The sequence below is a fragment of the Lepidochelys kempii genome, chromosome 4, assembly GCF_965140265.1.
Source record: "Lepidochelys kempii isolate rLepKem1 chromosome 4, rLepKem1.hap2, whole genome shotgun sequence".
NCBI lineage: Eukaryota > Metazoa > Chordata > Testudines > Cheloniidae > Lepidochelys > Lepidochelys kempii.
In genome coordinates this window covers 5,397,077-5,423,428 of record NC_133259.1, presented here as the reverse complement: position 1 = coordinate 5,423,428, position 26,352 = coordinate 5,397,077, and the positions used below count along the sequence as shown (strand labels likewise).

Genomic DNA, 26,352 nt, shown 5'->3' with positions numbered 1-26,352 from the left:
AATATACGAACACCGAAAGAGCACAACCCACACCTCAGCAGCCTCTGCTGAAATTAGCATTTAAGGGGCCAGATTCTGATATGGGCCTTCTGCTGAATACAGTACAGGCAGATCCACTGAAGTCAATGGCACTATGCATGGGATAAGTGCTACTGGACTGGGGTAAGAGCATCAGAATCTCCAGAGTAAGCAATGGGATGCCTAGGCTCACAAAAGAATCCCTCTTTAGGACAGCACATAAAGCTGTCAATGGCTACATCTACACTACCAAGCCTGGGCTCTGACTCAGGTTTGGAGGTTGGATCCAAGCCAAGTCCTGCTGAGACTCGGGTCAAAGCCCCGTCGTTTTGCAGTGTGGATGCAGCTCAAGCTGCGGACTTGAGTCAGGTCTCTCTACTGCAGTATGGCTGCATTAGCACTGCTCTGAGACCTGGGCAGGGGTGCTGGAACAATTTTTTAGCAACGGCGCTGATGATGGTAGCCATGGAAACCATGTATTTGGTGTTTGTTGTTGCTACTTCAAGCCAGGGGGTGTGGCAGAACCCACAGCACCCTTAATTCCAGCACTGTTGAACCTGGGTCCAGCAACTGTAACTCCGATTTATAATGCATGTGGATACCGAGGCATGGGCTTGGAAACGCCAAGTCCACAAGCCTGGGTCCCACAGATCCGGGTTTACAAGGCAGTGTAGACACACCCCATGGGACCTGAGCACGTGTTTAAGTGCTTTCCTTCTTTCCCAATCTGTGGTATATATAGACTAGTAAAGGCTCAGACAATTGTTAGAAATATAGAGCAGCGGTAACACACAACAAGATTTGCACTTCTATCAGATGCCCTCTCGTAGTCAGTGCTGGAAAGGCAGGCAGGCCTTTGACCTCAGGAGGCACTGAAGGTGTATAGGTACTCGGGGTATAACTGCATGCTTTTGTCGTCGTTATACAGCTTAGAGGATACTACAAACAACACTGAAACAGATGCACAGATCCAATGCCAATGCTTTTGAACAGGACAGCAGAGAATTGTTACAAGGGCATGGTCATGCCATCCCTGTTTGCTCTTTTTGACTGAGATTAGCAGGATTCCTTTCTATTTTATGGATTATGTATATAGATGGTAGAATTTACAAAGCCTAATATGCGACAGGCTGATTCCCCTTACTCAGGCTGAGTAGTGCCTGATGCCCCACGACAAAGCGACTGCCTGTGGAGTAAGGTGCTACGCAATGTGAATAAGGGAATTGCAATCTCGCCCTTAATGATTCATTTATTAAAAGGTCAAATGAACATTTCCCCACACATGCTGTAATAAAGAAGAATTGGCTCTCCTTAAGGCTCAGAAGCTCTGTAATTTTCTCCACATTTCAGTGAAAATGCCGTTGGTTCATTTCAGCCCATTTACAAGCAGAGTTTTCTTTTCTCCTCTAAACCCCAGTGGATTTGGTGGAGAATGTTGGTGTTTTTTGTTTTGTTTTTTAAACCTGGGTTGTAGCAATATGGCTGCTTAAAAGTGACTAAGTAACTACATTGCTCTTACTGAGTATACACCAGCAAAGCATTTAGGCATGCGCTTAACTTTAAGCATATAAATAATCCTCATCATGGAGCTACTCATGTACTTAAAATAAGGTATGTGCTGACGTGTTTTGCTGAATTGGGTCATTATCATTAAAACAGTAACAACACATCATGCGCCCGATGCCTGTACAGCCGAAGCATCAGTAAATGCTTGGCGTATGAATATACATACATATATAGGTCTGCTTAGTTTCTTACCTTCATGAAATGCTTGAAACCAATCTACACTGTGCAGTCCATGATGCTGCATTATGCTACCTGAGATGCTAAATAGCAGCTCTAAACTTTTAGGTCAAGATTTTCATAAACAGTAGCCTAAAGTTAGGTGGCAATCTCCAGAACATTTATGGCTCCTCAGCCAACTGCAGATACTGTAGGTGCCTTAAGATGTTTCTGACAGTATGTGCTCTGTTCAGCTGACCTGTCTCCTTAAGGTAGTCAGCATCTTCCTACGTTTTTATTATTATGCATGAAAGTTAAAAAGTTTTAGAATCATTATCACAAATTTGGATTTTAACTAAAGCATTCAAGTCTGTTATGATGATTGCTCTTGAGATGAAATGACATGGAACAAAAATCTGACTCCAAGTTTCTTTCTCCAGTTTTAAAGCACGATGATTTAGCACAGCTGGTTCTCAAACTGCTTCCAAACAGCTTGATGGCCAAGGCTTTACTTGTCAATCTACCAGTTGCAGTGCAGTGCACTGAGGGTCATCAAGGGCTTGTTCCTGTTCTCATTCAAGTCAATGGGAGGGTACCCATTCACTCGAATGGTGCAAGGTCAAGCCCCTACATCCTGGCATACTAAAGTCAATGGGAGTCTTTCAAGTGACTTCAATGGGCTTTGGATGTGGCCGGTAGGTGGAGAACAGGATCAAACTTCAGCAAGATCCCAATCCTACATTGTTATTGTCCAGCCACACAGGTCACGAGGCAGGATTGGAGCCTACATTTACAAGTGCTTACATTCTTTTCTATTTTAAGCTGAAAAGAGAAATTGGCCTTATTATTCCAGAAGTACATTTAACATTGGTAGAAGAAATTAATTTTTTTAAAGAGCTTTCATACTCCTGAATTTCCATGTTGTACAAAATGGATCTTAAAAAACTCTCCATGACTTTTTGGAACAGTTATTATATATATCGCACAATGCCATAGGACCTGTGTGCCTCAAATTTTTGAAAATCTTCCCCTTTAAAAAAATAAGTGAAGCAGTTCCTATTAAAACCAACACCTAATATGTGCATCTATATAGACAGGCAATTCTCAAGAGCTTTCTTCTATTAAATTAAGCCAAGATACATAGCCCCCTTCTTCTCTCATTTATACCCACGCAAATCAGAAGGAAATTCATTGATGTTACTGATGTCTCCATTGATGCCAATGAAGTTGTCTCAGTGAAACACTGGAGTAAGTGAATGGAGAATCAGGCCTCTGAAATCCAAACAACTCTCACGGGTATTACATTCTCCCTCCAAACTACATGCTAGCATTTTATACTGCATTCGATAATGTGATCTCCAACATCCTGATTGTTGATATGCCAGAGCCATGCATCTCATTTAGCATCTCATTCTCATGCATCTCTCCAATATCCAATCTAAATACAGTCCTTATTATGTAAACAGAAACAAGTCTGTTCAAGAAAAATACAAGGCACACTGGTAACATTATAGTGTGGTTTTTAGGCAACAAAATACCCTGCATCACTACCATGTAGCGTGGAATAATCTGTCTTACCTTTTTCTGGAGGACACAATGGAAAATGAATATAAACATTCCCTGCAGGGAATTGAAAATGGTGAAGAGATATGCCATGATGACTGTGCTTTCATTAATATACATAAGTCCAAAGGCCCAGGTCAGTCCTAAGAGGCAGAGTAGGGCTATTGCACCTATAACCCATGACCTGTGGAGAGAAAGAAAACAAATACAGAAAGGAATTGGTCTTTGATACATAGAGGAATTAGCACGTCTACTAGCAGTGATTACATTCCACTATCATTTTAGCAGAAGAAAAAATAATCAGATAGAGTTACAAAGAGGTGTTGGGTTTTTTGTTTATTTTTGACTAAAGCGCTTCTCAAATTCCATGCACTTTACTAATCTTTGAGCTTGAGGAGAGATACAAAAAATGAAAATGTTATGAGGACAGAAATTTCTCTTAACCAAAGCAGATTTGTACCATAAACATTTTTAATGCATTAGCAGTGAATATGCAAATGATATGTAGATGCCGTTTTTGCAAATGGCTGAGAAAAAAAAAACACTTTTAAGGAGCTGTTTTGTTAGCCTCCACTGCTTTCACTCGTGAAGTTGGATTAGCTTCTTTAAATGCCCCCTATTTAACAGTCACTAAGGCACCTTTATTCCTGTTTTTTCCGCTTGTTTCTGATTTGTTGGTCAACTTTACCGCTGCCAGTTAAAATAAGGTAAAACTACTACACATGGCTGGACAGGTGAGGGGAAGCTCTCTGTGCTTCTACTTCAGAGTTTCATTCTGAAGTGTAATGGTGGTGGGAGGAACATTCTCAATGTGTGGCTGCTTCCCCTCAAAAATGCATTTCACTTGGGTTGCTAGGATGGGCTGCAGGGGTAAGAAGTGACTCTAGACATCGGTTCACAGGCTTTTCCTTTTTGAGAAACCAAGATTGCTTAGAATCATAGAAGATTAGGGTTGGAAGAGACCCCAGGAGGTCATCTAGTCCAATCCCCTGCTCAAAGCAGGACCAACACCAACTAAATCAACCCAGCCAAGGCTTTGTCAAGCTGGGTGTTAAAAAGCTCTAAGGATGGAGATTCCAGAACCTCCCGAGGTAACCCATTCCAGTGCTTCACCACCCTCCTAGTGAACTAGTGTTTCCTAATATCCAACCTAGACCCCCGCCCCACTGCAACTTGAGTCCTCTGCTTCTTGTTCTGTCATCTACCACCACTGAGAACAGCCGAGCTGCATCCTCTTTGGAACCCCCCTTCAGGTAGTTGAATGCTGCTATCAAATCCCCCCTCACTCTTCTCTTCTACAGACTAAATAACCCCAGTTCCCTCAGCCTCTCCTCATAAGTCATGTGCTCCAGCCCCCTAATCGTTTTTGTTGCCCTTCGCTGGACTCTTTCCAATTTGTCCACATCCCTTCTGTAGTGGGGGGACCAAAACTGGACACAATACTCCAGATGTGGCCTCACCAGTGCCGAATAGAGGGGAATAATCACTTCCCTCGATCTGCAGGCAATGTTCCTACTAATACAGCCCAATATGCATTTGGCCTTCTTGGCAACAAGGGCACACTGCTGACTCATATCCAGCTTTTCATCCACTGTAATCCCCAGGTCCTTTTCTGCAGAACTGCTGCTTAGCCAGTTGGTCTCCAGTCTGTAGCGGTGTGTGGGATTCTTCCTTCCTAAGTGTAGGACTCTGCACTTGTCCTTGTTAAGGAAAGCGCTCTGAGCTTTGGACAAACAGGTCAGCTGGTGTGTTTTACTTTTGTTAACTCAGTGTAAGGAGAGCTGGAACCGCCAACCAGGAAGGGGCAAAGCTATCTTAAGCCACACTGAAACTTTAAATACTAAGTCACATGGAGGGGTTGATACCCTCCTCCATAGGGGTACCCAAAAGCCAAAGCGTGAAGAGCAGGACAGGGAGCAGAAGGGAACCCAGTCCTGACTTAGGCTCTGCTCTAGCACCCACTGAAATGAATGGGAGTCATCACACAAACTTCAGTGAACGCTGGACTGGACCTTAATCAGAGTGCTACTCTGCTGGCACCAATGAACTTCCACCCAGTGGCCAAAGTGGGGAGTGCAGGGCAAGCAGCCGCAGTTGAGGATCACTCTTAAGCCCAAGGTCCAGGTTTCCCTCTCGTTTATGCTGGTGTAAATCAGAAGTAACTCCACCAAAGTGAATGGAATTATAGTATGTAAACCCAGTTTAGGTATGAGGAGACTCAGGCCTAGAAGCCTGCCCAGACATGCTCATTCTCCACTCGCATCTCTCCTCTTTTTAACTCTTCTTCTTTGAGAGAGGCTTTGGATTGACTTCCCCTAAGCATGGAGGCCTACATCGTAACTCTTCACCACATCTGTGCCTCTGTTTACTTCAGACCTGGAGTGCAACAGCTTTGAGCTATCTGCTGGGAACAGCAGAAGGACTTGAAGGATCAAGGTCCTGATAGGGAGGAGTGAGCTTGAATTCTGCTTAATTTTCAACCTGCTCAGACATTGCAGGCTTGAAAAAAACTTGGCTTGAGATAGAATAGAGTTGGGTTTGCATTCTGCTAAGGGAAGGGGAGGAATGGGGGGGCGGGGAGAGAGAGGAGCTGGTGAAAAATCCTGTGAGAAACCCAAAACATTTGCAGCCGGGGATGCCAATCTTGTAGTCATGCTGCTAGGACAACATGTCAGCCTTCACTTTAAGTCCCTGTGCTTTTATAAGGGTTTGTCCTAAACAGAAACACACTCTTGTTGTGTTAATGTTTCTCACTGTTCTTCTTTAAATATTAGAAAGAAAATACAGTATTAGATCTTCCATGTGATTATGTATTATTTATCCATGCGACCAGAAGAGCTCCCCTGAGGTAACTACTTATTTAGACAGTTTTTTTAAAAAAATCCCTATTATCTATCTAGCAAACCAGAACCAACTCCTTTGAAGCATTTCCAGTCAATTCTGTGAATAAATATTTAGCACTATGCAAATTAAAAATGCAGTCTCAAAATCCTTCTGAAAAGCAGTCACTTGATAAAGTTTAATAGCTTGGCTGTTTTAAATATTTTTCCTGCCAAGATTCCACCAGCAAGGAGACCACATTATGATCTTAATTGCAAAATCAAGTCATTTTTACAAAAAAACTAATAATGCAGCAACAAAGATTTTTCCCTTGTGTACTTGTATATTTTGGTCGTTTAAAAATGACCCAAATGGTAATTGAAAATCGCCCTATCTCCAGTTTCAGCCAGTTCTTGAGTCTAAGGAGAGCGCCTCAGATGACAGAGATGCATAGGAAAGAGTGAACCGTTTATATGGTAGTAACAGAAATATGCTACCTTAGCAGCTGAAAGGAATCTTTGGGTTAGAGGAGCCACACAGCAAAAAGTGTGTAATATACAAAGTTCTGATGTAGAAAACAGACTTGGAGGTAAAGAGGGGGTGGAAACTGCATAAAATTGTTCCCTCCCCTACCCTTGAAAAAGGAACTGAAAAATGAAAGAGAATATGACAATGGTACTGGAAAAAATGAACACAAAGGACTCTTCACCAGAAGAACAAACTGAAAGTCTATTGCAAAGTTGTTATGCTTCCGTTATTCTACTTTTTCTCTTTTTTTTTCTTTTTTGGTTGCAGGACAAGAAATGTTGATATAAAGTGCATAATTTGTAAGTTTCTTGCTTCCTTTTGTTTTGAGCTCTTTGTACAGACTTGTGTTTCTGTTACAAGTTTTTCACAGTCTTTTTTTACAATTCAATTCTAAAGAAATGGAAAAACAAAACATAAAATGTTGGCATGATTGAAACCCTGAAATTGACAATTTGTGACAACTGTGCATTCTCATCTTTAAGGAGACATTTTTTCCAAGCCTTGCACAGAGATTTAGCCCCCATTAGCTTCAATAGGAGTTATACTGATTAATACCCATGCATCACTTTGAAAATTTACCGCTAAATTGCATTAGGAATCCCAAGCCAAAGCCCTCCTTACCAACACAACACACTTGATGCACAGAGAGACAGAGCGTAATGAAACAAGAAAGCTGCTATTGGTATAACAAGTCTGTACTACATAAGATTGCTTTAACATTTGCAGTGAATTCGGGTGATGTCCAATCAAGAATTGTGAAGCAGATAAAGTGACAATTGTTTGGCAATGCATATGCAGCATGTTTACTCTGCATAGAAGCTGTATGCCTGGCCATTTTCCTGCAGTTTGCTCTTCTGCCTCAAACGTGAATGACAGAAGCTTTAATGATTTTTCAATATTGATCTGCCAGCTGGTTCATGAGACCACACTGATAAATGGGATTTATCAGCCATTCAGGTCATTCTTACTTGATGAAGGGTCTGTTATCCTCATAGCTAAAGAATGCATAGACAAAGACAAGAACACCAACATTAGAATATAATGCCAGAAAGAATATTTTGTAAGAAATAACCAAAGCTTATTCCCAGCCTACCACAAACAATGCCACAGCCTCCTCCTCAGGTGTATCCCCCAGATACTGACCAGACTGGTTTACTTATCAGAGGATCTAAATTACAACAGCAATCATGGCATCACTTATGAAAGTAGCCATCATTCCCTGAGTTCTGTAGCTCCCCAGCTGCAGTCTTCTGTTGCTTATAAAATTTCAATTGACTTAGAAATCTATTTTTTAAAAAATCATTGCTGTCTATGGAGAACATTAATAGAGGAAATCTAATGTAGTCATCCTGGAAAGCTTTGATATGTTTAGATGGCAAGCTTCACTGTACCTCAGGCATTCTTTGTCCAGTGTATTAAGATGTACTATAGAAGACTTATCTTTTCATTATTAGTTTTTTTCATAATTGTAACTCCCAGGTTCCCTATTTATGAGTCAGACTGCGACATTACCCTCTTTTAAAGATAATGGCATTAGAATCGTCTAAAACTCTCTCCACTGATTGCAAGGAGACAGGAAAATGTTTACCTATTTACTTCCATTTTATGGAGAGCAGGGAGGGGGAACAATGTTGTTCACCAAACAAGATGGAGAAGCAACCTCACTTTAGCCAATTACAAATAATTTAAAACTGCCTGTTCGAAATAAGGTTCTGGAACACACGATTATTTGCAGCCATTTTCCTAGTGGAAGCACTTCAACCTCTTAGGACTAACTCTGCGCTTAGTTGCCCCGGTCTGTATCAGTGTGGCTTCATTGATGCCAACTGAGAGCAAGGCAGGTCCCAGGATTTCCCTCTTCTCCCCTTGGTGCCTTCCACTTTTGATACCATGACCTCTTGCAGCAGCTGGCATTGGTACAAGAGAGGGACCCGGGTTCAGCGTGTTCATCTCATGCCCAGTGACAGCTCTGCAAGTGTGCGTGTGTGCCTGTCCTGATGAGACGTCCCTCCGTTGATGTTGGTATCAGAAATCTGTCATGTCTGAAGGGACCAATTCATAGAATCATAGAAGATTAGGGTTGGAAAAGACCTCAGGAGGTCACTTAGTCCAATCCCCTGCTCAAAGCAGGACCAACACCAACTAAATCATCCCAGCCAAGGTTTTGATATTACCAATTCCATATTACCGGAGCTCAAAAAGAAATATCGCCATATTTCTTATCCTCCCTTATCCTTCCCATAATGGTCATGGTATGCAGCCTTTCAGGGTCAATTTTTGCTCTCATTTATACCCATAACTCCCTCTGGGCATCAATGGGGGTCAGAATTCGGCCCTTAGTGTGGGAATTTAGCCCTGCATTTCATGCAAACTGCTCCGTTCCGTTTCTCCTGCACACAATACGTGGCTGAGTTAGTGTAATGTATGCAGAGACAGGGCTTAGTACCATGCCATGGCTGGCTAATGGCAGCTTTGTCCCTGTACTGGGCAGGTGAGCTGTGTTTGCCAGTGTGGGCATCGGGGGTCGCAGGGTGGGGGTGCAGGGAGGACACATAGAGCTAGCTGAGCTGGCCAGGCGCACAATATACGCCACTCCAAAGGGGACCATGCACCCTTCCATCACTGGCAGCCTCCACTCCCCCGTTCTTCTCCCTGTGTCCTTTGGGAGTAATTCCAGGAAAGTCACTGGAATACCTGGATGTGAGATCAGGACTAGGCCCCGAGCGAGGTGGGAAAGCTGCCCCCAGTCCCGGTCCAGCAACCCCGCCCAACTCATTAGCCAGGCTGCCTGCGCCCCCGCTCACAGCTCCGCTAACTCCACCACACCCCACCCCACGCCAGAGTCGACTCCCGCCTCCGCACCATCACCAACACCACTGGGCTGGTGGATGCACCCCCCCCCCCCACACACACACAGCTTGAGTGAATGCTCAAGCTGGAGGAGGAGGAGGCGGGGGTATGCCAGCCCAATGGTGATGGTGCTTTGTCATCTCCCCATTGCTTTTCTCTGGCCTCCCTCCACTACAGCCATGCTCTCACCCACGAGAGGATGGCCAGTTTCTCTACACCTGGCCTCTTTGCTGCTTGGCAGCATGCAGGCCCAGGCTGGGGGCAGAAGAAGCCACTGTCGTGGTTACCTGCAGATCTCTGCTGTGTTCGGATGCTTGGGAATAGCTTTTCATCCAGGGGCAAAGCCAATCTAACTGCTTCCCAGGGGGATGACACCTGACTTCATAATATGGACTTTTTTCTAGCAGAGAAGCCTTGGAGGCTGGGAAGGGAGGGCTCGGGGTAAAGGATGAGGGAGGTTTCTGACAGCTGGGACTCCTGGCTGGAGCGAGTCCCACCCTGAATCATCCTCCCAGGCCAGGAAACACCTGTGTCACTCCCCGGCCTATACTCTTGGTGTGGCTCCTCTCCTCACTACTGGGGGAGACGGGTCAAGTCAGGAGCAGAAGCAAAGGGTGAAGAAGGGAAGCAGTGAGCACCAATGCGAGGGTCTCACCACTGAGGTAGGGTGGTGGCTGGGAACTGGCCAGAGAGGAGGAATCAGCCTGAGGGTTGTTGGGTTGGGGCCCATGAGGGAGGCTATTGGTGGGTTGTTTCACTGGGGAAAGGAGTGGGAGTTGGGAATGGGGTAGGATTCCCGTTCGGAGGGCAGAGTAAAGGGAGCTTACCACTGGTACCAACAGTCTACAGAGCAAGCCCCTAGTCTGAGGGCCTGTTGGTTTCTGTCTCCCTCCATGAGCAGGGGCTCTGACTGTAACTTAGGGGAGGGTCTGAATTGGGGTTCCAGGCACTGCACCATCTCTGCCTCAAAGGGGCTGCGAGAGCAGCAGGGCAGCCAGCCAGCCAGCCCCCTCTCAGACCCCTGCTATTGCCTGTTGATGCTACAGCTGGGGACTTCGGTACCCGGGCAGAGGATAGGCAGCCTCCAGCACTGCCCAGCTGACAGCAACCCCTAGTGCAGACCACAGTGTGTCCTAGCAGAGGGCAGGGGGAGGGGAAAGCAGCAGGGAGCACACTTCAGCCAGCTACCCAGGAGGAAGAGCCACAAAAAGTATCACTGCAGAGGCAGTCAAGACAAGAAGGGCAAAAGGGACAGGACCAGTCCTTCTGTGTGGTCTTCTTCAGCAGCTGAGCTCCCTGGGGAAAGGAGAATGTCACTTAATGCAGCTGTTCCTGGCTGCTCCCCTGTCCCCATGGCCACACTGATGGGGCCAGGCAGATATTTTGCAGAAGGTGGAGCAGTGACTAGGTAGAGCAAGACACAATCTTTTCCCTCCACACGTCCCCAGCATGGTGCTGTCTGCAGGTCTGCTTCCCGCCTCGATAAGCCATGGGAAGTGAAGGAGAAGAGTGTGCAGGCTTCGGCCTCATAACCAGTTTTCTGTATTTTGTAAGTCAGTGTGAAGTTGGGTTTTCCCCCACTGCCTCCCCCCTCCAGAGTCTTTTCTCTTAACAGTGAAAGGCTCCGGCAGCGGGGAGCTGCGCCTCCTCCCCGGCCACACCCTTTCACTGACATGTGTAGCTACACAACGCAGTATGGATGCAGCAGGCTTTTCATTGCAGCGTGTAGCTATACATACCCTACACACCGCTGCCCATGGTGTATGGTGTAGACACAGCCTTACTGTCTTAGTTTCAGCTGTCACAGCCTTTTCTAAGTTTTTGAGTGAGTAGCAATGGCCTTTCTCCAAGGTATCTGGAGGGTCTGTTTTATCTTTGTGTAAACAAAATGTGTAATCGTTGGATTTGCCTTTTAGCTTAAAGTTTTCAAAAGCACATAAGGGTAAAATTTTCAAAACACTGAAGTGACTTACAAGCCTAAGACCTATTTTCCAAAGTGACTGAGGCACTTAGGAGCCTAAGTCCTATGGACCAGCTATTGAACGGTATTTAGGTGCCTAAAGATGCCAATAGGCCCTTAGTGGATTTTCAAAAGCACCCGAGAAGGTAAGTGCCTAACTCCAATTGATTTCATACTTCTGGCTCATGTCATGTAGGTTGCTAAGTACACATTTTTATTCTTCATTTTGATTTAAAAACCAAAGTAGCTTTATGAAGATTAGCTCACATGTAAATATCTGAACACCAGAGCAGACCCTGCTTCCTGGTAAAGTTCAGGGTGTTGTATGTTGTTATGATTGCTAGTGTAGCATTACTGCCTGTGTTGAACACAAGAAATTACAGGAAAGGGACTACAGCCTTGGAATGATATATTACCAAATCCTGACTGAGGGAGAATGTAGCTGATAGCTATAACATTTTGGCATGATACTTAGATACGATACAAGGAAGAAAAAATCGACCCCAAGTCTTGGTGAAATGAAATAAGATATCCCCAAAACTGTAACACATGTATAAGGAATCAGTAGAGAGTCCGTATTTAAAATACTGTGAACCCCCATCTGTTTCTTCCTAACCCCTGGCAACTAGTGATTAGCTTATGCCCCGAGACATGGGGATCTAAATCACCACACTTCTTTGCATCCTGTCTGACACCATGGTGGATGGCCTTATTATCCATATAAACAACTAGTCCATTTTTGAATCCAACAAAAGCCTCAACTGTAGCTTGGGGCAATGGATTTTATAGGTTAACTATGTGTTGTGTAAATCTCTTAAAATCCGATTTAAATTACATGTCTTTCAATTTCATTGGGTCCCCTTGTTCTTACATTGCGAGAAAGAAGTGTCCACTTTACCTCCAGTATTCCCTGCAATGTTTGCAGGACCAAACAGTGTCTAAAGTTAGGCTCCTACATCCCCATTTAGGCAGCTAACTAAATGGCCTGGTCTTCAAAGCAGAGAGCATCCAGCAGCTCTCCAGATACAGAAGGGATGGCGAGGGATTAAACAGGCATCTGTTTTTTAAAATCTTGGCCTACACTTCTGTGACTCTAATCCCTCAATGCCAACTGGCAAGGGCGTTACAAGAATATCCTGATTCCGATCTGTACATTCTGGTTCACCAAAGAATGATTTATGTGAGGTCTTAAATGAAAGCCAGGATCACATTGGTCATTGATACCACTGTGAAATATAGGCACAGATACTATGCAAGCAGTTATGTATGTCTACTAAAAACGTTTTTCCCAAAATCTGTATTACGGCACAGTTGACAGACAGGTTTTCTGCCAAACAAAAGATGTTAAGCCAACAAAGTGGAAGCCTCATTTACACACAAAGTCAATGGAGAGGGGAGAGTGAAGTCAACAGGGAGGCAACACACTGGAGAATAAGCTACAGGAGGTTATCCTGACTCTGGGTACAACCACTGAACTTTGGGGGATATAAGGAGAAGGCCAGGAAGACACCCCTTTATCCTTCCCTTAAGAAGTAATCAGGCAGAGCAGTTACGTTCATGGAAACAGGATCACAACCAGGCTTGGTTGAAAATGCTGCAGAAGACGTCTAAGGTGAGATAAATGTCTCTAGACCGAAGGATAGCTTGTTAAGTTTAGTCTCCAGAAATCATGTTATGATTTTGTTTTATATGTAACCTTTTGTTTCTGTTATCCTTTCTCAACATTTCGTGCCTCTTGAACCTTTGCTAATACATTTATTGTTGTTTTCACTGTAAACATATCTCAGAGCTGTGAGATTAAGCTAGGTGCTGATCCTGAGTTGAACCGTACAAGCTGGTGTGTACACTCTTCCCTTGGGGACAGTAGACCTGGAATCTCTCTGAGTGTTCAGCAGAGAAGGGGCTGGGTACAGAGGAACACTTCAAAGGGGGTTGGGGACTGGGTCACACCAACTGTTAACTTGCAAGGCAAAGTAAGGGCTGGCATAGCCCAGAGCAGATTGCTTAGGTGGGTAACAGGCTGATGGTGTCAGGGAACTGACACGCAGTTAAGTACAAGCATTTCTGCCACTCACAGAAGGTGGGGGGTAAAAACTTGACTGAGTCATGAGTACCCTGAAAGGCATCACAACTTCTAACATTTCCCCTATTATTAATTATATATTTTTATCACACACACACACACACACACACACACTGTATTACCATAATGCCTAGGACCCCGCCCATGGATGAGGATCCTTTTATTCATCCTCTCCCTTAAATAAACAGTGCCAACCTTTCCGTTCTCTAATTCACTCAGAAATCAACCTATGGTTCTAATCATTTTCATCTCCAGTCTCCTGACCCCTTCTATTTCTGTTCTATGTGGGATTTGCTGAAGCATTTATGTAACTTAGGAGCACAAATCCTATTGACTTAGGCTCTATTTAAAATCCCAATCGGTGTTTTTGGAGACAGAATGACCAGAAATGTGAGAGTGCAAGTGAACAGCACAGTCTTGCACTTCAAAGGGACATCGACAACCTCAAAGTAATATACTGTAGACAAACAGACTTCCTCATGTACGTGCTACTTGCAACCTACATTATTAAAATTTGAACAAACTTTTGAAATTCAATTACTTTAATGATTTATACTGTTTGCTTGCATTTTTTGCAGCTGGGACAAAAACAAATGAAGTAAGTCTGTATTTTAGTTTTTTGTTTTTGTTTTTTTACAAAATCTAACTTTTCAGCCAACTTTGAACGGAAAGCATCCCATTAATGTAAGACATAAATAACCAACAACAGACGCTATGATTTGTGCAGCTCAACACTTGATAGTTTAATCTTAGGTACCTCTACTTAAAAAATACCTATGACATTTCAAAGTGTTTCCCCTTATTCTTGAGACCAATAACAGGTTCAGGCTTGATAAACGTGGACAAAGGGTGCTGATACCAAATCCTTACTCATATGGGTAGTCACTATGAGCATAAATAGTCTGCTGAGCAAATATGGCAGAAATGAGCCCAAAGTGAGTAGGACCTTATTTGGCTTCCATGGGTGATCAATGCTCTGAAAAGCAGAAAGGTTATGCGTGTTCCTCAAAAATGATTTGAAATGATGTGTATAATTCATTTTCACAGCAAGTGATTAAACTGTAGCTTCCCTGAGATGGGAATTCCTGTAGTCAGATACGAGAAGGAACTAAAACAAAATGTGATGTTATTTTCCATTCGTATCTGCCATGGGATATGGTGCGTGTGTTTTTTTCTTCAGTTTTTTTACATTTGTAACTGATGCAGTAAGTTATGGCAAGCCCTGGCAAACCCTGGCACTGCATCTGTGGAATAGCTTTTGCTAGATTAACATAGCCAGAATCAGCAGGAAGGCCCAGATGAGAGTTCAAGACCTTACTGCACATAAAAGAAAAAGAGAAACATTAGACTGCCTGCTTTTCGGCGATCCCTCTGGGTGTATTGTGGGGTAATCGGCCCATTCAGCCTTGTTCCCAGAAGATACAGCAGGCTAGCCAGCTGCTCTCAAATAGCTACAATGGTGCCTGCGCTATCTACCCAGTCACTGAAGATGTTTAAATTGGGTAGCAGGCTCCTTGCACTGTGAAGGATTTATTTCAGGTAGAAGGGATGGGTACTTTTGTTGGGGGAAAGGAGGTCAAGGAGCCTGCAAGGGGAAGAGAGAGTGGCCCTAGAAGAGGAGCAAAATAAGCCTTGGATAATTCAGGTAAATGCTGGGCAAGGATCTGGGGCCAGTTCATCACTCCCCTGCACCTGGGGCAGTCACCTATGCCAGTGAAAACTGATTGCCAGGTGGGTGCATGTCATGACCACATCAGAACGGGAGTGCCGTGTCACACTGGTGTCAATGAGGACACAAAGGGTAGGGCAATGGGGAAACACAGCCACAAACAGGATCAAGTCACTAGACAGCGGGATCCTTAAAAGTGCCTGTTGTTATCAGATAATCAATTCCCACTGACTTTCAATGAGAGTAGGACTCCTAACTCTCTTACACAGTCTTGCAAATCTCACCCACTTAATATCCACCACTCTAGGCCACCTTCTTCGGTCATTCAGGCGCAGGATTTGGAATTACTGCACCATTTGCCTGGTTATATCTTATAACATCAGGCCTCTTATTCCCTTTTGTTTCAACAGGAGGTTTTCTGTGATTTGTTCTTAATTATTGTAATTGAAAAGAGCAATTTTGTTAAGCTCATCTAATTTCTGTAAGTAATTAATTGCCCTTAAAATTGCTTACCCTGTTTATTTCCTTCCTTCTAACTTTGCAAAGACGTGCCATAATTATTCAAAACACAGTAAAGTATAACCATGTATCTGATTGTTTCCGCATGATACAGATTCGATAAGGACTTTGGCCACATTTGCATTTTTCAAGCAGGGCTTTGCAGATAAAATACTAAATCTGTGAATTTTTAAAACAATAATCTTGACGAATGGTTTCATAGCAAGACCTTGGGTATTTAATATCTTCCAGGACACTCTCTCAATCAGTAATTATTGATTGGCTTTTATTTTGGAAAGAAGACACCTATCAGTGGAAAGATTAGTGCTTCCTATTGCCATTCAACATTAATGTAGCCATCATGAAAACAATAGCTAAACAAGCAAAAAACCCGATAATCTATTATTAAAAAAACCCCTAAAACTCCGTCCAACAGGAATGGACAAAATATGATGTTGCAATGATGCAATGATGCAAAAAAATATGATGCAAAAATATGATGTTTACCATCTGGACAAAAATGTGCATCAAAATAAATGCAATCCCAGGTGGTTTTCCATTTCAAAGACATAAAATATTAGCAATTTTCCTTTAAGGTGTTTGCAAACGCTACACACTATTAAGAATAGAATATGTAGCACATTTGCTTGGTAGGACTCTTGTAAGCACTTAATTTTGTGTATGTGCAGCAGATGAATGTCTTTCTTCTGGTTTTGCATATTAGAAATTTGATCATGCAGGGATGCAGATGTGGGTTGTGTGACAGGAGTACTGACCAATCTATAGGGCTGCTGAGCATGATGCTTTGGTACATAAGATCCAAAAAGGTGTAGTAAACTGACTGCTAAGCTTGTGAGAGCACTGTGCCAACATGCATTAGAAATTATAGGGCCATAAGGAAACGTTATGATCACCCATTCTGACCTCCGGCACAACACAGGCCAGAGACCCTCACCCAGTAACTTCATCCATCTAGCCAAATAGTCTGTGGTTAAACTAAGTGAATAATATCACCCCTGATGTGGGGTAAGTGACATAGGATCTCAGACCCATTTTCAAAAGCACCTAAATCACCTAGGGTACGTCTACATGGCAAAAACCAAGGTGAGTCTCAGAGCCTGAGTCTACAACTTGTGCTTGTGCTATGGCGCTAAAAATAGCGGTTTAGATGTTCCATCTTGGGCTGGAGCTCAAGCTGTGAAACATGCCCCCTCCCCACCCCCCCAGTTCAGACCCCAGGCTCCAGCGCAAGCTGGAACATCTACAGCTACATGGCTACTGAGCCCAAGTCTGTAGATCCAGCCTCTGAGACTCGTTACTGTGGGTGGGTTTGGGTTTTTTTTGCCATGTGGATGTACCCCTAGACACTTGGAAATTTTTCAAGTGAAGCTGGAACTTTCTGTAAAGTTTCCAAGTGACAGAGAATCCCCCATGTCCTTTGGGAAGCTGCTCCACTGGCTATCTGTCCTCACTGTTAAACTTTTACACTTTATTTCCAGTCTGAATTGGTCTAGCTGCAACTTCCAGCCATTGGCTTTTGTTATGTATTTGTTCCTTAGTATGAGATATCTTTTCCCAGTGTAGATTCTCATATGCCTCTATATACTTCGGACGGAAGTACTGGAGGAAGTGAGATTTGAACCTATAGTTTCAAAAAGACTATAATTAGTCCAAACAGGCCAGTTAGACTCTTACATTGTCTGGGAAGGATAGAATTAGAAGCACTGCTGTGTCGTGGCTGGCCCTGCTCTCACTCTTCCTTCTCAATGATGTGCTCGCATAGCCCCTCCTCCTGGTTAGTCGAAGTAAATGGAAATCCTAACCATCACTGTTATTAATACACATTATGATGAATTCATCAGTAGGGCTTTGGGGTACAGGGTAACAGAAATATTCACTTCTACTACTGCAAATAATCATTTGCATTCACTGGCTTGCACATCAACACTTATCCCTGGGTGGTGCCCTGGCTCATCCCCATCGCACCCGCTTCCCGGATATACTCAGGAGGGCTTGGTGTGGGTGCACAAAATCCCCCATTATTTAGCACTGTGCACAGGTCTCGGAATAATGGGCCCGATCCTTAGTGATCATCCTCGCTTCCCCAGTGACAGGAATTGAGGGGTGCCGAATGCCTTGCCGGATTGGGCCTTACAACCAAGCCTTTCGGCTCAGGTGCTGGGCTGAGCAGACTCTGAGCACGAATACGTTGGTACTTTTTCTCCGCAGCCTTCAGCACCCTGTAGGATGAGCCACAGGCGGAAAGTTATACAGCATGATCTCTGCATGTTGATAGGCAACTGTCAGTGCAGAAGTCATGAAGGATTAAAATGTTTCTTTTCTGCAAGATGAGCCCCCATCTGAAGCTGGTACAATATTACTGCCAGAGCCTGCAGCACCACTAACCATTTCCAAGAATTGTGTCTTCAGGTGATCATACAAATTGCTACAGAAATTAACAAAGATTTAATATACAGATATGAAAAGTGATCTCTATTATCTTTGTATTGTCATTTGTTTTCAAAAACACACCTATACTACTGAAAAATTAATCTGGCTTTGGTAAAATGACATTCAACAGAAAAAACATTAAAAAAAATCCTTACCAACATTACTGACCTATTCTCTTATTATTAAAGTGGAAGGAAGCTTAAAAAATTAGAATCTAACTTACTTTTCACTGCCCTGAAAGCAATTTGTTTACTTTATCGCATTTCAATCCGATTGGTATATAAACTGGATCCATCAGTTTCACTTTCTGTTTTGCATGATACTGTGTCTGAGCACAGATTGTATTAAACATTTCTGTAGATTAATATTCATTTTTTCTTTTTAAATTTCATTATTTTTTCTTTTCAATTTCATTTCTATTTATTAAAGGTTTTCTAGGTACTTTTAAAAAACCTAATTTTGGGGCCTGAACTACTCACAACTGTGTCTTTAAATATGGTACATAACGAAAATATGAAAATGCGTTTATACTACCCCTATACCATATATATAATACATCATCGATGAAATGCACCGACTTCAATGGCAGTTACAGGTGCTCAACACATTCCAGGATTTGGGTCACTGTATTTTGGTTGGATCAGTTAATTTCAAAAGAAGTTGTTTCCCATGGCTGTAGTAATATGAACAGATGTGCCATCTACAGACTCATGAGTTAATCATAAGCTGTAGCTGCCTTGGCAATCAATGGAGAACAGGACATGAAAATGGGTAGCATAGTTAGATGGGCACTTTTTCAAAGTGGCTTGTCATTTTTAGTGGCTTCATTTCTGGGTGCCCAAATTTACACACCAGAATGTGATTTTCAGAAGTACAGATTGGTCTATCCCTAATGTTAAAAAATCATAAACCAGACCCAGCAAAAGACATAGGAGTGGCTTTAAAAAAAATCAAGAGATTTTTTAAACAATAAGAAATAGTGATTCTTTTCTTTGCCTCCTATCTTTGAGCCTTTAGGACCCACATTTCCAAGCATATTTTCTGCAAATATAGGAGACTAGAAACTTATTTTTAAATGAACGTTGCAATTCTCACATAAGCACATGACTCCAGAAGCTGGGGCTTTAAGAAAAAGATTAACTATTGCGAGACACTTGATTAAACCACAAGAATTCAACACATCCCAGGAGCTGATAAGAGTGAAAGTTGTAAGGAGCTTCAACTGGAGTTGTGGGTTATCAGCACCTCTGAAAATTAGGCCAGAGTTTTCTAAAATTGGGTGCCAAAAACGAGAGAATATGGGGGCGCAGTTTTCCTTCCCAAGCAATGAGTGCCACAGCTTGGAAAGTTGGCTGCTCTTGGTACCCCCCTATGGAAACAGGCAAACAGCCATTCTCCCTATCCCGCAATCGCATTTTGTGCTGCATTGCTTTATGTGACAGAATCTATTAGCGTGCACTAGGCTACCAGATGTCTCTCTTCAGATGACAATGGTGAGATGAGAAATATGGCTCTTGTTGTGGGACAAATGATTCAAGAGTGTGAAAAATAATTATTGTAGTTGGCTGAGAGAAATTGGTTTCCCTTAAATTAAATTCTGAAAGGACTATTTTTTTGGTCTGTAAAACTTTAGTGCTCGATCCATCCTCAACTCCCGTGGAATTCAATGGGAACTGAGGATGTTCATCATCCCATTGGATGCACTGTTGTATTAATTTAGATGGAATAAATAGGACAAAGGTGTTAACCTAACTCAGTTACTGCTTAACATTAAACAGTGTTAAACAAGGCCTGGGGTTTGGTATATAGAGACTTCAGCCTGCTTAGTACTATGGCAAACATCATTAATGTTTTTTAAAAAATTGTATGAAAGATACAGAAAAGAAGGAAAAACAGTTAAAACATTTGAAATGTAAAGTATTAAATAAGGCTTTCATTTTAACAACTTTTTTGTTTCTTTTCGTTTTAGCTGGAGAGCGTTTTAGAAGGAAAAGCCCTCTGTTTGATCGTCTCTTAGAGGGTATCAAAGGTAGTAACAACTGTCCTTTTGGGGAAGAGAGAAGAAGTTATCTGAGCTGGGATGGAGCTGTGGTTAAAATTCCATTTGATTTGATATTAGGTGGTATTTTGGATTTGGCTGGACTGAGATAGGTGGTGATATTATTCAGGTACCTTTCTTTGGCTTGGTTTGGTTAGGACATTTTTTACAATTAAGATGATGAAGGCCTGAGATCCCAGGAGATGATGTAGGTAGCAGCCATAATGGTGAAGCTTGCTTTACCAATAGCATCCATCTTCTGTTCCCTTTTTTTTAAATTTCATTTCTCCTTCCCTCCAAAAAAGGCTCTTTCTTGAAGGACCCACAAAGGGAATGGTGGGTGGAACAGACTACCCTTCATTATTTTGCCTCCAATTAGGCCTAACATTCAACACGGCAATTTCGATTCCTTAATTTTTTTACAATTATCACAAATTGGCCCAATTATTATAACAGGGCTCACAGTTGTGTGGGATCAGGTCCTCAGGATCTCGATTCAGGGAAGCACCTAAGTGTTGATTTCAATGGGATTTAAGCATATGTTTTCCTGAATTGGGGCCTCAGTAACTAACACCATTCTTTCTCGCTTAGAAAATAGCACAAATGGAATAAATAATGATCCAATGGAACTTGAGTTTGTTAATTCAGTGTTTGTTGTATTGCTAAAGAAAGAGGAATGCTAGAAGGTTGACACAGAGCAAGCAAGCTGCAACAACAATAAAATGTAGGTAAAAGGATTTAATGCTGGGATAAAACTATCTTGAGGTCCCTAATTAATTCTCTCTTTTAAAAAACGGAACTAACCAACAAGTGGAAAGTTTGGGTACCAATAACTAACATAATGGAAAATAAATTCCGAGGAGGATGCTTTTTGTATGTGCCGAGATTTCCTTTGATGGACATTTTCACTGAACACAACTCTCCAGTCCTACTTCTTATTCTTTGTGAAGGCCCACCCTAACTGTGTTTTAAAGGGCCTCCAACTGACTTCAAAGCGAACTTTGAGACGGGTTTTGTATACTATGTCTATAAAATGACAGTGGCACACATGCATGGAAAAAGGGAAGGAGAGTTAAAACAAATTGAAAACTCCTGATACACGGCTTCATTTTTTCATGGGTTTGTAACTGCACTTGGCTATAAAGGCATATATTTCACCCTTCCAAAATAGATAAAATAAAACCTCACAGCCACATACTGCACCATGGGAAAATGTCAGTGACAGCAGTTTGGCTAAATGGAATGCTAGCAAATCTAACCACAGATAGAAAGCAGGACAATTAAAAGTGTGGGAGTGGCAGGGGTGGGGGTGAGGGGGAGACAACACACTGAGATTTCAAAGAAAATGTTACCCTGTTTAAAAAATAGAATGCATGACTTATGGGCTCTCGTTTTCTGGAATGATGAAGCATGCTTCAATCCCTCCCCTCCAGCCATTCGGAAGCACATTAAGATTCCTGCATAACTTTAGGTATGGCAGGTGTCCAATATCATTGAGGAATTCTTTCAAACTAATTACAGAATCTGCCTTATATTAATCAAATAATCATTCCATCCCTGGAGCCAATACTTTCATAATAGGATCAGTTTTGGTTACTGTAACGGCCCCAAAATGATGTCATGCATAATTCCCAATGACACTAGACTACAAACAAAGTAATTCAAATGGCAGTAGGATGAGGAAAGCAATCCAAAGGGGAGAACATAAGCACCCTCCTCTTCTAACAGTACTGTGACCAGAATAACCATTATTTAAATATTTCTGATTAAGGAGCATGCCTCTTATCGACCTAATGTAATTGTGTTACAGCCATTGGGGAGGATGGGGGGCGGGGGTTATAGGAAATAACATTCTTTTTCACAAAGAACAGATATTAAACAAATAGGAAAATGTCTGAAAACATGAACAAGCCTTGGCAGGTCACAGTGTTTGCAACGGCCAGCGGAGAAGAGAATGCATCAAGGCCCTAGTGCAGTAAAATACTGACACATGTGGCTAACTCTGCGTGGTTCCATTGAAATCAGTGAGACTACCCCTGTGGTAAAGTACCTTGCTGGATCAGGGCCTAACTGCACAAAGAGATGCGATCCTTTGGTCTATAAGGCATTCTGGATTCATGTGAGTATCAAAAAATACACATGTGTACCAGGCCCCTGAAAATCTGGGCCACATTCTCTCTTGTGCCCAGCATCCAGTGAGCACAATGGGACAACTGCACAGCGACTAACTGTGGCTCCCTGATCCCATGGCTGGCTCTGCACTGGTTCAATCTACTTTAGAGCAGAGTCAGAGCTGTTCTAAAGTGTTCCAGGCAGCAATGCCTCCCTGCCAGGGACCATCTCCCAGCTGGAGATCTCTGGAATGCAATGTTGTTCTATACCATTCTCTCTAATCTCCATGCAAGAGGCTATGGGAGCGTGGCCATGGCATAAGAGGCAGACAGATTGGCTTTTCACCAGCTGGGCACTCCTCATGCTGCCACAATCCCCAGCTTGGAAGATCCATCCATCTACATGTAATACACTCTCCCAGTGAGTTTGGAAGGATAGTGGACAGCACTCATCTATGACGGAGCAGTGTATAACAGCAATACACCATTCCTTTGGTCCCTGAAAGTTAATTTCATTCTCATGCACAAGGTCTATGCACCACTCCAGCCCATTTAAACCCCCAAAATGGGCCCATGGCACAGAGGTGAATTTCGTCCTGACAGAACTAGTCGAGACATTCTCAGCTGGCTTTATCTTTCCTCTGCCTGTTGAGACTTCTTCATACTTTTCAATGGCAGCAATTTTGTGGGTGCAAGTTTATGGCCATGACTATCGAATCTACCCACCGCTCTACCTAATAATTTAGCGATCAGCACCTATAGAACACGTGTTATGGTAGTTCTTACTGGCAACACTGCACATGACTTAAACAACTTAAAGAGTGAGACTGCTGCAGGGAAGAGGGCTAAAACCCATTCCTGGCTAGAATCTCCTGAAGGACAAAGAGATGTGAGACGATTCCAAGATGGAGCCATTTTATTTCTTTATTACATTTCATAATATTCTATTCATTTAAAACCTTCTGAAGCAATCCTAGTTTTCACTGAGACTGAGCCCTAAATATCTGAAAACATAAAGAGGGTTTTTGTTTTGAAACTTACTGAGGAGGGGACGAGAGAGTTAAAACCAGCTTTATCAAAAGACCCCAGTTACAAACTTGTTTGTTATAATTACTTAATACATACATCATGATGGTGCCCAGATGCTCAGCTAGGGCACAGGTTTCAGAGTAACAGCCGTGTTAGTCTGTATTCGCAAAAAGAAAAGGAGTACTTGTGGCACCTTAGAGACTAACCAATTTATTAGAGCATAAGCTTTCGTGAGCTACAGCTCACTTCCTCAGATGCATATCGTGGAAACTGCAGCAGGCTTTATATATACACAGAGAATATGAAACAATACCTATTCCCACCCCACTGTCCTGCTGGTAATAGCTTATCTAAAGTGATTTCCAGCACAAATCCAGGTGAGAAAACCTGGATTTGTGCTGGAAATCACTTTAGATAAGCTATTACCAGCAGGACAGTGGGGTGGGAATAGGTATTGTTTCATATTCTCTGTGTATATATAAAGCCTGCTGCAGTTTCCACGATATGCATCTGAGGAAGTGAGCTGTAGCTCACGAAAGCTTATGCTCTAATAAATTGGTTAGTCTCTAAGCTAGGGCACAGTGTCCTATTGTGCTAGGCATGGTATAAACATAGGGTGAACCCTGGGTCTATGGAAGTCAATGGGAGTTCTGCCATGGACATCAGCAGAGTCAGGATTTCCCCCACAGATGTAGACACTGGCCCTGCCCTAAAGTGCTTATGGGTTCTCCATGAAATCATAAATTTTCCCATACAAGATGAAAACTTTTCATTTGGAATTACAAGGCAGATCAAGACTGTCTTAGACCATGGCAAGGCTGCTACCCCTCCATACTAAACTACATGCCTGAAGAGCCAAGACAGAATGCTGGACTTATTTATTATTGGTAGCACGCACTCTGTGCTGGACTCTTTCCCAACACTTAAGGAGCGTGCCCCCTGTTCCAATGAGAACACAGACCAAGGACAAGCAAATGGACAGAGCTCAGGGGAAGGCTTTATACACTGACCTAAAGCTACAAACTAACAGATTATAGATTTATCTTTCTGAAAACTGCTTGTCAAGCTGGAAAAGGTAACATGGGTGAGAATGAGGCGGCTTCTGATCCATCTAAATGTCAAGGTGTTTCCTTGACTCTTTGAGCATAACTCATGGATGCTGAGCGTTAAATGGCTGGACTTTCAGATTCTGCCATGTTAGCCCAATAATAAAGCCACTGTACCTCATGGTTTAAGGCTCAGGATGTTTATTTCTGCAACTCTGCAGAAATCCTTCAGCCATATAGCACCTGGCTCAGATGCTGCCCTTTCAATGGCTCTTCTGTTGGCACAGTAATTCATGGTACCCCAGGGGACATCCCAGGGCTTATCAAGTTGATTCGCTTAAGTGGAGTTATTTGGCTATCCATTTTCTATGTCTCATAATGTATTTCCAACCTTAAAGTGACATAAGCAAGCACCAGATTGCCAAGGTGCTTATTAATTGCCTATTCAAATATTTTACAGCTTTTATTTTTACATCGCCACAGGGATTTGAATATTTTGGAGTTGTCAAGTTGGCTGAGGATTTATGTTGCGAGAACTTTGTCATAGCTTAATGCAGAACAGCAACAGGAAATGAAGTGGGAGAACAAACTTCGATTCAGTTCCCCTAATGCTGTAAAGCTGTCATACAAATATCACAGCCAAGCTCTTCATACAAAAGGCCTTATTTGTTTACAAAAATAAACAAAATAAAAACAATACTCATCAGCGATCTAACATTTTGGAACCACACTAAAGGCTCACAGAGGTCAGCCAAATTTTTTGGCACCTACAAGTTTTTGTTTTCATAGATTTAAGACAAAAAAGGACGATTCTAATTATATTGTTATATAATTCTTATACAATTTAGGCCATAGCATTTCACTTAGTGATTGCGGAATGAAGCACATATCTTGTAGTCGAGCTAGAGCATATCTTTCAGAAAGAAACAAGGAAACTTGATTTAAAGACTTCAAGTGATGGAAAATCTACCACCTCTCTAGATAAGATATTCCAATAGTTAATTACCTCCAGTGCTATAAATCTATATTTATTTCTAGCCTGAATCTAATTTCTAATTCCAGGTAGGTACTTATAGAATGTGATCAAGTAACCTCTTAATCTTTTCTCAGGCAAGTTAAATAGATTGAGTTTCTGTCTTTCACGTATTTTAAAATGAAGAATGTTACTGGTAATGAAGCAACAGGTTTGGAAAGATATCAGTAAGGTGTTTTAAAACATTTTTATTGCTTGTGTTTTCAAAGCATTTTAATTTAGTCAAATCAGGAACAGACATTCATCTGCCAAAGAACCTATAAAATATTTTACAATGACACTGTAATTGACATAACCTGTAACATAAATGCCTGGCATTTTAACAAAGGTACTAGAGATTAGCACAAGTAAAGATAACTCAGTAGATTATTGTTATCTTTGCCTTAATTATTATATTAGTTTATTATTAATTATTATTATTATTTTAATTTAGAAAAGTTCTGAGCTTTCTGGACAGGTGACCTTGAAAAGATTCTTCTCAGACAGCAAGTCTACACAGCTGATATAATATGAGTAGTAAAATTGCTAGTCCCGAGTGTTATTAAATGTATTGTTGATTTAAGATCTGATCCTTAGCTCACTGAAATGAATGGGAAGACTGCCACTGACTTGAGCTTTGGATCATCTACACTCTTAAAGTGGACTGATTGTTCCTAGTACCTAATATAGCCAAGAGTCTGAAATAGTGCTGACGGAAGAGGGGGCATTGTGGTACCTAGCAGCCTGCCACCAGATCAGGAATGGACAGTAATGACACATGGTCAAAGGGGATCACAGCTGAAACACAGAACATAATCATGTTCCCAGGCAGGCGGGGGAGGGAGGAGGGTTGTAACCTGTCACATACCTGAACGGAGTGGCTTTTTCTTACAGTGGCTTTGGCAACACTTGTTGTGGCAGTGAAGTGTCCCAGAACTGAATGGACAGCAGTAA

General features: G+C 42.4%; 1 protein-coding gene across 30 annotated transcripts in view; it reads right to left on the bottom strand.

The window, feature by feature from the left end:
- The window catches only part of ADGRL3 (adhesion G protein-coupled receptor L3), an 809,498-nt gene that overhangs the window by 77,734 nt on the left and 705,412 nt on the right, over window positions 1–26,352 (bottom strand). For 21 of the 30 annotated variants that reach the window (XM_073340228.1, XM_073340229.1, XM_073340219.1 and 18 more), the window contains 2 exons: window positions 7,620–7,646; window positions 3,319–3,487 (listed from right to left, as the gene is read on the bottom strand). In XM_073340228.1, the coding sequence (XP_073196329.1) occupies window positions 3,319–3,487; window positions 7,620–7,646 (196 nt within the window). The remainder of the gene's footprint in view (window positions 1–3,318; window positions 3,488–7,619; window positions 7,647–26,352) is intronic. The other 9 variants (XM_073340220.1, XM_073340226.1, XM_073340227.1 and 6 more) reach the window with 1 other exon arrangement.